The sequence below is a fragment of the Sphaeramia orbicularis genome, chromosome 19 (genome assembly GCF_902148855.1).
Source record: "Sphaeramia orbicularis chromosome 19, fSphaOr1.1, whole genome shotgun sequence".
Classification (NCBI taxonomy): Eukaryota; Metazoa; Chordata; class Actinopteri; order Kurtiformes; family Apogonidae; genus Sphaeramia; species Sphaeramia orbicularis.
The window spans coordinates 34446461-34458669 of NC_043975.1; the positions used below are offsets into that span (position 1 = coordinate 34446461).

The window sequence follows — 12209 nt, forward strand, 5'->3', positions numbered from 1 at the left end:
CCTTGTGACCTGGTGTGCCTAAACTGAGATGAAACAAAGGAAACTGTTTTTCAGTGATTTATTGAAAATGAATTGAAAATATTTGTAGAGGAAGTGCAAGAGAGAACAGAAAGTTGAGTTGGGAACTGCTCAGTTGAACATTGTAACTCCAGTTTTTCATGTTAATGAAGTGCTACGCTGTAATCTGTGGGTGTGTTTGCATTATTCTATGATACATTTGTCATAATTATTTTTCATAGATAAATTATAGCCATAGACTGCACATCAAATGTCTGATGAATAAACATAGAAACAATCTGGGTAACTGCAAGTTACAACTAGAAAAGAACACTTACAAAGAATGAAGGAGACAGATATGAAGATAATTTTGTGTCTTTATTATGCAAGCAAATGGAAAAAGGCAAATAAAAAATACAGTTTTTGAACAAAAAATCAAGATTTGAAAACAAAAAGGAAGGTTTCAAGATTTTTAAGCTTAATCAATTGTGTTCTCATTTTCTTTCATTTCAAATCTGAAACCTCTGCTTGCAGGCCAAAATATTTTGTCATTTTAAAGGTTTTGTTTGCAAGTCCAAAGGTTTTGCACATCTAAATCTTTTGCAAATCAAAAAGTTTTGCTTGCAAATTCAACTGAACGTGATGGGCGGGACCTACACAAGCGGATGGATTTCTATTGGTAGCTTGCTTCGGATTGACAGTGTGGTTGGTGCCTGGTCCTCCGGCTCACTTGAACACAGTGGGAACATGGTGGGAGCCATGTTCCCACTGTGTTCAAGTGAGCCAAACCGGGCACCAGAGCCCCGGCACCAGCACCGGAGTGGTTCCCACCGTGTTCAAGTGGGCCGGAGGACCAGGCACCAACCACACTGTCAATCTGAAGCAAGCTACCAAAAGAAATCCACCCCTTCTGCTCATGTAAGTCCCGCCCATCATATTCAGTTGAACTTGCAAGCAAAACTTTTTGCTTTGCAAAAGATTTTGACCCGGAAGTAAGTATCACTTGAACTTGAACTTGTCAGTGACAGGCATCAGCAGTGGTCCACACACGGATCCCCTGATTCAAATATAAGCCTCCTGAGAGACTGACCAATATTTGGCCAGGGAACTCTGTGACAGGTCCACAGTAGTGATGTGCAGGTCGATACTGAAATATTGATGTCTCCGATACTTCACATTCTAGAATCGATTCACTAATCAAAACGTCAATACTTTGATACTTCGGTCATGTGATGTAACGTACACCAAGAACACAGTGGAAAGTAGCTAAACTATTGAGATCTTGTCCAAATGACACGTGATTGCTGGGAACTACTTCTTCTTCTGCCTGGGTAAGTGTGTACTGTACAACACTTCTCAGTCAGTCCTTCCGAACCCTAATTGTCCTGGGAATGACTGTCACTTCTGTACAGCAGAGAGGGTCTTTTCAAAGGCAGAAGATGTTCTGAGCAGAAAACAGAACAGAATAAAGGGGAAAATGGTAAATATGCTGTTGTTCTAAAACTTGTGAATGAGGGAAAGTGTCAATGTTGGATGCTTTTGTTGAAGTGTTACAGTATTTTCATGTTTCATGTTAACACGTTCATGTAACGTGAATTAATATGCAAATTTTCATTTTTCTAATAGTTCTTAATAATTAAACAATAATTATTCTCGTTCTTGTATTCTTTATGAAGTTATGATTTGAAATACCTTTTTTTTTTTTTTTCTTTTTTTTTTTTAGATTTTCCAGACATTATGTGTATTTGAACAAAATATCGGTATCGGATCGCTATTGCCGATACGAGCCTGAATTTTACTTGTTATCGGATCGGAAAGGAAATCAGTGGTATCGAACATCACTAGACCACAGATTTGCACGTGCCCCCACCCTCCAGCCTAAACAATATTTGGAGTAATTTACAAATTATTACTACTGTTTATTGGAAATTGGCAGATAGACTATAAACAAAAAAAAAAAACAACTCCATAAATTAATATAAAATCTGTTTATTCCCACACAGTGCCAAACCACACTGCTGTCACAACCTCATATGTTTACACCAGTGTCGGTTTCATTCTGGGGATTAGTTCAATTTTACAAAGCGGAAGGACGGCGGAAGTGACGTAAGATGATTTCCAAAACATCCGGTTCGTCAGTATAACTGCTCGTCCTGATCCGGGTGGTTTGTAGATCTGCTTGGATCCTCCATAGACCCAGTACCAGAGCTGAACCTCAGCGCAGCCGGCTAACTCTGCTAGTCATAGTCTACACGTAAACAACACCGAATGATGTGATTTTTCAGACTTCTTTTGAAGCCTCGGTCCTTCTCTAACACTATGGCACAGCCGGCGGAGAAAGGCAAGTCTGACTATTATGGTCTGTTTTTGAGAATATCCTCCTACTTTCCTAAACCGCTGTCTCGTCACCTTTCCTGTACTTCTGTGTAAAACTGGGCCACTAAAAGACCAGCTCAGCATTTCATTCTAACCTCATGTGACGGGAAGTTTTACTAACCTTGAGGTCTTTACATTGGTTTGTATTTTATTTTTACCATCATTTCCTAAATGACTGAAATGCCTGGTTACAAATTCCACATATGAATTAAGCATCTGTCTGGATAACATCATGAACAACACACACCAGTGGACTTCTGTGTCAAAGATGTTCATCAGTGTTGTCATGTGTTTTATATCATAGTACTAGTGCACAAACATCATGGAGTATGTTTATAAACTGTAAGGCTGACTGCTTTTTTGTGCAATAGTAGTTTTATGTCGTACTCCTGCTGGTCCCTGTTAATTTGGTGTGGGTAAAAAAAAAAGGTCAATATCAGGGCTTACCTACTGTTATCAAACTCACAACTAATTGTTTTTAATTTGCACCTGAGCTCAGGAAAGCGTTAATATAACATATTACATACAATAACATACAACAATTAGTTTTATCTCTAGAAATTTTGGTTTTTAAAAGTGGGGTTGGTTTTGGATTTGTAAAATTAGAATCACATCTTGACTCCATCCCGGTGCACATTTGTGTCATCAGGCTATTTTCTAAATAATGCAATAATAATAATACAATAACAAGTCCAAAATTATGCAGAAATTCAGTTTTCACTTCACCTAAACCTGCCACAATCTATAAAGTCTGTGGTGCTTTCTTCATTTGTGCATTTCCTATATGTAATGTCTAAATTTGTAAGTGACATCAACTCAAAATTATGAGAAGTGCATAGATTTTTACCCAAGTAACTTTTTTCTTTGAAGAAACACTCCACCACTGAACAATGCTCCACCCTGCACCAAAGCCCCCCAGAAACCTAGTGAATATCCTGCATATGATGTTATTTACTGTTATGTGTGTAATTATTTCTCTTTATTTCGACAGCATACTATCGCTTCGTGGTGCTGTTCTTCAACTGCCTCCTGACATTCGGCTCATATTTCTGCTTTGACATCCCCAGTGTTTTGCAGGATCAGTTCCAAGGGGTGAGTACTGAGCTGAAGGGAAGAGCATCTCAAGAATTTGGTGATTGTCATCTTTTGAAAAGAGACCTTAGCTTTAACGTTATCTTCTGTCTTGATAGCTGTCTTGACTTTTTAGTCTTGTTCATCAGTCTCTTCTCATCTGACAGAACCTGACATGTCCTAATGCGACAGTGATCAATGGGACAGTGGACTGTGTGGTGGGACTGGGGATGACTCCCCAGCAGTACAATCTCCTCTATGCTATCTATGCATGGACGTAAGTGCATTTACAAACACTGACTGTGATGCTCTGCAGGAATTTGTAATCATGGTTTATCAGAAAGATGCAACAGGGGTTTTGTTTCTCTTCTTCCGACAGGAATGCAGTTGTGGTGATAATGGCAGGGTTTCTCATTGATAAACTGGGAAACCGCTGTAAGTCTATAGATATCATATCTGCTATTGTATTTAAACAAACAGCTGTTAAAAATCTCATCAAATCCTGATCAAATCTCACCATTTTTCTTTCTTCTATACAGTTGGTGTGTTTCTTTTCTCATTCCTGTGCGTTTTGGGCTCTTCACTCTTCGCCCTTGGTTCCCACTTCAAGGGTACTCCTTATCTGCTTCCACTTATGCTCACAGGCCGGCTCTTGTTTGGATCAGGCAATGGATCACTGACCAGTAAGGCCATTATGCTAAATTCTAAAGCATTCTCTTTTCAGCTCTGAGGGGTTTTCATAATGCTCTCCTTCCTTTATTAGTTGTTCAGAACCGCATCACAGCCTTCTGGTTCAAGGGGAAGGAGCTGGCATTGGCCTTCGGACTGACCCTGGCCTTCTCTCGCCTGGGTTCAGTCCTGAACTTCTTTTTCACTCAGAGATTTGAAGAAAGCTATGGCATGCAGTGGACGCTGTGGGGAGGTAGGTAAAGAACTGAGATACAAATGGACACGGCGTACGTCTTCTGGGATGAAAACTTAGTGTATGGCATGACTAAATAAAATGGAATGGTATATAAAGCACATTTAAAGGAGTGATATTTTGCTTTTTTAAAATGGAATTATGCATTTTAAAACATTTCCCTGTGGCCTACATAAACTGTAAATGCTCTGCTTGGGTCTGAATTCTTCATTAGTTAAACACCACAGGTCCATCGTCAACCCTATTTCTGAGTAATGACACCAGAAAGGTCATTTTGAGCGCTGGCCCTTTAAATGCAAATAACCCATACCCCAACCCCTGCAGGTTGTTGACTGTGCTGCTCTGTTTGTTAATACAACCAACAACTGAACATTTTAGGTAATCGGCTTGAAGTTTGGACATATTTTCAGTTTTTACTACAACCGCTGCTGCTGACAAACAATTATGTTGTACTTGGAGAAATGTTCGTCGGAAGTCTTGACCTTATATGTGCAAATGTCATGATGTAACTAGTTATAGACGTAACAAATTTAGCAGGAATTAAAACAGGTTGTAGAAATCCACTTGATTTTTGCGAAATGAATATAAAAATAGCTTTGCAGCACCTGGAGGGTTCAAATTCCAACTTCATGAACTATTAGGGTCCCCAAATACACAAATAAATGTACCAAAGACTAATAAAAGTGGGCTAGCAAAATATGACCCCTTTAAGGAAAGGGATGTTTATCATGGAACTTGTGATGTGTTTTTAGGTGCTCTACTGTGTGTGCTTGGCTTTACATCTGCCATCATAGTTAGCACTCTGGACAAGATCGGCATGAGGCAGCTTGGTCTTGATGGTACCATCCAAGCAGAGTCCCGCAAAGTGGTATGAAAGCAAAGTATTTATCACCACTGTAAAGTACAATAATGCAACAGATGTTTTATTGTACAGTTTACATTGGGTCATTTCACACCTGGAAGCCCAAACCAAGGTTCCTAATCTTTTTTTTTTTTTTTTCCCTATTTTTTTTACATTTGATCTGATCATTTTTGCTTCTGCATTGCACTTATGGGAGGTGACTAAACACATTTGATGTTATACTACACCCTGCTGTTACACATGTGTAATGTCACCCTACATGTTGTATTCATTGGTTTACAGACACGTGTGTATTTGATGCTAACATGGTGTTTATTTGGTTCATTTTTAACATCTAAGATCAAACTTAAAAGTCCAGATCAAACAAGTTAAATGTAAAAGCACACTTAGTTAAACCTTGACAGGACTGAATTCACAGCGTGGCTTAATGTTGCCTTTTTGTGTGAATATATAGAGGATTCAAGATGTGAAGCTCCTGTCGCTCAGATACTGGCTGCTGGTTCTCACCATTATGTTTTTCTACAATGGCATCTTCCCCTTCATCGCTGATGCCAGGTAAATATTATTGACATATTACACATGCAGAATTTGGCTGTGAGTGTTGCCTAGAGGTTGGTAATCTAGAGTAAGGATCGTCACTTTTTCTCCATGTCATTTTCCTGTCCAGTAAGTTCATTCAGGACAAGTACAGTGACTACAGCCAGAAGGAGGCGGCTTACATTGCAGGGGCGGTGTACGACAGCTCACTGGTCTTGTCAGCCAGCGTGGGCATCCTCATAGTAAGTACCTGTATCCACCTGTATCCACCTTCTAACCCAGGTATTCAGCTCAATATAATCTCAAGTGGCTCGGATCAGTAAAATAATAAGAATAAAACAAGTAAAATTACATTATGAAAGTGTTTACATCTACAAAGTACCCTTTAAAAAATGTGAATAACCTGAAATTTCTTAAGAAAAATATGTGAAATTGTAGCAATATTTTGCCTCAGCTCATCATTTACACATGTGATTTCCAACTTACAGATCCAGTGCATCTACAAATACACAAAACATTTACAGGGTGGGGAAGCAAAATTTACAATATTTTGAGGCAGGGATTGAAAGACAGTGTATGACCAATTAGTTTATTGAAAGTCATGAGAATTTATTTGCCACAAGAAAATTTACATAATAGAAAATGTTTTTATTCTGTGTGTCCTCCTTCTTTCTCAATAACTGCCTTCACATGCTTCCTGAAACTTGCGCAAGTGTTCCTCAAATATTCGAGTGACAACTTCTCCTGTTCTTTAATAGTATCTTTAAGAAAGTCGACATTGCTGTGTGATGTTCTATTGGTAGCATGTTCTAAAACGCCCCAAATAGCATAATCCAGAGGGTTTAGATCTGGGCTAGAAGGTGGCCATAAACATGATTCCCAAAAATTGCTAAAGTTGGATTTGTTGTTGTTGTCAACAAGTTTTTTGGTGTTCTTGTGTAAGATTTTAACTTCAAATCATATTTTACTGCATTTCTAACAGTCTTGTTGTCTACCTCAAGTTCAACTGCCATTTTTCTCATGGATTTGGTTGGATCCTTTAGGATTTTGGATTTGAGAGCTTTAATAAAAGCTTTGGTACGTTTTTTGTTGCTTCCTCCACTTCCAGACTTTCTCGTAATAGTTTTGCTCATAGTCATTCTCTTCTTTCCATTATAAACAGTCTTTATGGACACTCCAACTATTTTTGAAATCTCCTTTGGTGTGACGAGTGCATTCAGCAAATCACACACTCTTTGACGTTTGCTTTCCTGATTACTCATATGGGCAAAAGTTTCTGAAAAGGTATGGATAATAGTGTTAGGTATGATTATGACATCAATACATGTTTGGTTTCAAAACAATTGACGTAGTGCCTGCTGAGAAAAAACAACTAAATGTTCATTGTAAATTTTGCTTCCCCACCCTGTAGTAATAGGCAGATTATTGTTAAATTTGCACTTACTTCAATCAATCAATCAATCAATCAAAGTTTATTAATATAGCACTTTACAACAACATGAAGAAGACCAAAGTGCTTTACATCTAAAAGCATGATTAAATTATAAGACAGTTTAGTCAAATACCATAAATATGCATAAAACAATAGGCCACAATACACAGTGATTAAAAAAAGACCACAGAATAAAACCTAATAGTGTTTCAGTGCTACGGGTTAAAAGCCAGTCTAAACAGGAGTGTCTTTAACCTGGACTTGAACAGGGGCAGGTCAGTGAGGACTCGCAAGTCAGGAGGCAGCATGGTCCACAGTTTTGATGCAGCAACAGGAAATGAGCGATCACCCCATTGTTTGTATTCGGACAGACTTCTCTTAAGACATTTCAGGTTGCTTGTATTTGTTCAGGTTATTCACATTTTTTGAATGTATAGTCTGTACATGTAAACATTTCCATGTAACTTTACTTTTTTACACTAAAACAAAGAAGAACAAGAAAAGCACTCGGAGAGCGCAGACATCCGCCAAGAGAGATCTGCCCCCACCCCCCCGATCACCACCAAAATGTAATCATTTCTTCCTTGTGCCAGTATCAACATTTCCAGAAAATTTCATGAAAATCCATCCATAACTTTTTGAGTTATCTTGCTAACAAACAAACACGCATGCACACAAAGCAAAGTGATCACAATACCTCCTGGCACAGGTAAAAATTGTCATTATGTTATGTTTACGTCATTATTTATGTTAGTATGGTTGTATTTTACTGGTATGATCCACTTGAGATTGAATTGGTCTGTATGTGATCCCTGAACTAAAATTATTTTGCCAACCTTGAATGTTAATATCTTCAGTGTAAATTTTGTATTTTATAAATTCATCCCACTGAGCTAGATTTGTCCCACGGGCCTGTGTTCTAACCTGTTCTTAAAACCTTAGACTGAAGAGAACAAAACCTATCACTTGAGTAACATGATGATCTCTTTATGTCTCATTGTGTTCCAGGATTATGCGGGTCTGCGTGGGATTTTTGCTTTCGCGTGTGCCGTCCTCACTCTGCCAGTGTTTGGTCTCCTGGCCTTCACCTTCGTCCCTCCGTTGGTGTCCACCATATGGCTGGGAGTCACCTACTCATTTGCAGCTGTGAGTCTCCACCACACAGTTTTTTATCACTACAGTAGATAACGTACATGCAGGAGGACCTTTTGTAATGGATACCAAAACATATGACCGATTAGTAATACTGTAGTTTCCCTTCCGTGTATCATTTGTGTTGATTGGCCTGTAATGAATCACATTTCTGGTGTTAATACTGAACTTTGAAGTAATAAATTTTTAAACATAAAAATCATGCAATTAATGTAGAGACAACACAAAGGAAATGTATTTAAATGAATATAATTTGTTTAATTGCATTATTTTTCCTTATAAACACAGATTTTCCTTCTGTCAATTTAAAAAATTCATACATCAAGGTTCTCAAAACCTAACTTGATAATATTAAGACCAGTACCCAGTTCTGTATATTACAGTGTCAAGGCAATGAAAATGAGGTCCTGTATACAGTAATATCAGTGATAAGGAAAAACAATATATTTTTTTTAATTCAAGTGCAAACTGAATTTCCACAGTAGTTCAAATGATTTAAAAAAAAAAAAAAAACAAGTAAAAACTATGATGAATTCAGATTGTTTCACTGTGGTTATGTTCTAAAATACAAAGAAAGACACCCACACTTTGCACAAATCTGGAAGAAAGGCTGTTCAACACTAGTTATAAATCAGCTGCCAATAAACATAACTGCAAGATGTCTGTGTAAGTTCTTATTTGTCGAGGTCATCGTTCTTCTAGGTTCAACTGGACTTTTTTCTCTCTTTTGAAAACATTTCGTGTCTCATCCAAGAGACTTCTTAATTTCTAATACCTGAACAGTTCAGTTCATTAGCCTATGGAATAGCACCTACACAGACCACTTCCCCCACAGGTTTATAGGTCCTATATCCTCCATCAACTATTAGAACTAAAGGAGTGTCTTAGATGAGAAACAAAACGCTCTCAAAAGAGCAAAACAAGTCCAGTTAAATCTAAAAGATAAACATAACTGCTTTAATTTTTCTGTTAATTATTCTTTAAATTAATCCTAAAATGAACATGTTAATTTATTATCATTATATATATTATTATTAAATTAATCTATTATCCTATAGCGTGTCTGAATTTACACTGTATTTTATTTCAGGCAAGTATGTGGCCATCTATTCCCTTGGTGGTCCCTCAGGCCACCCTAGGGACAGCCATGGGCCTCGCTACCTCCATACAGATGATTGGCATCGGGGTCTCCAACCTGGTTGTCGGACAGATTCTAGGCACTAAATCTAGGTAGGACACACTGAAAATAGAATTTGACCATATTGTACTTGTTTTTTTCTTTACTTACCTGCGCTGCTGCTGTTTTTGTTTTTAATTGTTTGCTAGTGAAACGAAGATTCCACTGTGGCGTTGGCAGAGGATGATGATCTTCATGTTGGCGAACACAATCAGCTGCATCGTCACCTCAGTGCTGCTGAACATTGTTGATCACAGACAGGTTTGATACCTCTGATCATATATATACAGCACAGTATGTAAATAAATGTGTGACTGTGCATAAAATGTGTTGAATAAATGTTGTTGTTCTTCAGGGCGGGACCTTGAACAAGACGACCAAAAGGTCAGCACAGGCAGAGAGAAGCTCGGACCGAGAGCCACTCGTCCAGGGAGAGGAAGAGCAAAACGAGGATGAGGGGGAGGGAACACCCCGCTCCGGTTCCATCAACTCCTGAATTTTTATGTACATTTTATCCTGCATTTAACAACAGTTCCCCTCATTGTATATTTAGTTTTTACAGGAGATGGTTGAGTGAAAATCTTAGGCACAAAAAAACCTTTAAATAGTATAAATATTGTACCATAAGTGTTTCAGATTTTTCAGCAAAACAATCAAATTAAATGGAAAAAAATGCAGTGAGATGACAAATTCTACCATTTTAAGTATTATTTTACTTTTTTTTTTTTTTAGCTGAAACTCTTCTTCTGTTGACCTCTGCAGGTCTTATTGAAGTTACTGGATATTTTTTATTTTTATGTGTTTATTTGCACCTGGATGTAGGGGCTACTCTGGTGTTTATATCTAAGTTCATCCACAAAATACAGTTTAATATGACGCTATTACATACAGTATAAGTCTGTACTGACTCAGTGGTGTTTTGGGTGATTGAATCTATTACTTGCCCTGTGCAGGACACCGGAGGTTGGTTCCTGTTTGTAATGTTTTTTTCTGGTTTTCAGTTGCATTTTCATTTAGGCACCAGCACAGTTTAGTTTAGGTTTAGGCACCAACGGTTAAGGGATGATGGTGTGGGATAAACTGGAGCCTTTTACAGGTCAACCACATGTGCCAAAACAGTTTTCTCTCAGGTGTAAATGCCATAATTATGTTGATACAACACTTGGGTGTAAATATCACGGTTGGCTTTGGACACGTGGTGCACATGTTATCTGCCTTTTTTTTACATGTTGAAATGCATGACAAAAAAAATTAATACCTGTTTTGTTATATTTTGCTTTACTCATTTTTGATCAAGTGGTAAAACATTTGTAACTCAGTATGTGTGAGGTGACTGAATGTGTATTTGACAAAGGGAATTTCTGAATCAGAAGAGCAAAAATAAAATCTTTTTTTTTTTTTTTACAGTTTGATCATTGCTTCTTTTGTGCATTAAGAGTTTCATTCAAAGTTACATTTTAATCAATCAATCTTTATTTACATAGCACTTTTAATACAGTGAAAATGTAGCACGAAGTGCTTTACATTTAAAAATCAATATCAGATTTTCAGGGAAATATTTAAAGGACATGCTGCAGACAAATTCTTTGATTATAATTTTTGAAGTAACAGTAAAAACATCCTGTTCATTAATGCAGACTTCAGTGTGTGTTTGAAGGGTAAATAAATTCCCATCAAATCTTAGTTAAAACCTTCTGGAATCAAGACACTGTTCAGAAAGTCTTTTTAAAGTGTAAAACTAATATTCAGAGGCTTTCTAAATATGACAAACACTAACATTTTAAGATGGCCAATTTTATTTATTTATTTTTTATTTCATGCAATTAACTTATGTAATACACATTACCACCAATAGGTGGAGCTCCTCACACACCTGCTTGCAGATGCTCTGGTGGATTTGTATTTGGAGCTTGCCTGTGTTGTTTCTACATGTATTTTTCTTCTATTTCCCTGCAGCCACTTGCTTAAACTTCTACACTGACATATAAAACAGAGGATTTGGTCATGGTACAGACTTTCTGCCTCATTCATTGTACCATCATCCTTTTGTAACCCATATTTAAGTCTCATTTACACACATTTTGCAGTTTTATTTTTATATCTTCCTGTCTACACCTCTGTAACTATCACGAGTCAGTTATACATGAAGCCATCATGACTGTTCAGAACATCCTGTTTGCTTCACTCTTTTTTTTTTATTTGGTTTGACCTTGATTTCTTGTATCAAATGCTTGAGTCTCTTCATTCTACAAATACTTTGTTACAATGATTGATCCACAGATGTAGCTTCATCTGCCAACTTTTGTCCCTGACTGTTTGCCAGGTTAAATGTGGATCTGTTCTGAAGCTTAGCATTAAAAAGTCAAAAGTCAGTCAATGGTAAATAACAACAGATTACGAAGAAAAACAAATCAGTGGCATGTACAGTATGGGTTAATGAAAGGTTTCTGGAAATGAATTGTGTGTTTTGTCCTCGTGCTCATGCATAATCCAATGATAAGACAGAAAATGCCAGGCTTGCACAGACACGGTCAGCATCGACTGGAGCTTTAAATAAAACAGTCGTCATTTTAACTGTGTGCATAACTGGATGATATGATGTGTGAGTACAGCTCTTAATCCACTGCGAAGTCCCCCACAGTCACTCAAGATCACAGGTGGGATGTGACTCATGATGGCAGAG

General features: G+C 37.6%; 1 protein-coding gene across 1 annotated transcript; it reads left to right on the plus strand.

The window, feature by feature from the left end:
* Positions 1–2163: 2163 nt before the first annotated feature.
* Positions 2164–10927, plus strand: mfsd1l (major facilitator superfamily domain containing 1-like). Its single transcript, XM_030122377.1, has 13 exons — positions 2164–2338; positions 3365–3465; positions 3612–3721; positions 3824–3879; positions 3984–4127; positions 4208–4366; positions 5119–5234; positions 5683–5783; positions 5896–6007; positions 8206–8343; positions 9440–9579; positions 9676–9787; positions 9882–10927. Exons 1-13 carry the CDS (start codon positions 2317–2319, stop codon positions 10020–10022), a joined length of 1452 nt encoding a protein of 483 aa, XP_029978237.1. The 5' UTR covers positions 2164–2316; the 3' UTR covers positions 10023–10927.
* Positions 10928–12209: the final 1282 nt, after the last annotated feature.

Bases quoted from the DNA above. Each gene is read 5' to 3' on its own strand.
- mfsd1l (XM_030122377.1), top strand. From the start codon at position 2,317: ATGGCACAGCCGGCGGAGAAAG. The intron at 5,235-5,682 runs GTATGAAAGCAA...GTGAATATATAG, and splicing joins AAGCAGAGTCCCGCAAAGTG to AGGATTCAAGATGTGAAGCT. The intron at 9,580-9,675 runs GTAGGACACACT...ATTGTTTGCTAG, and splicing joins ATTCTAGGCACTAAATCTAG to TGAAACGAAGATTCCACTGT.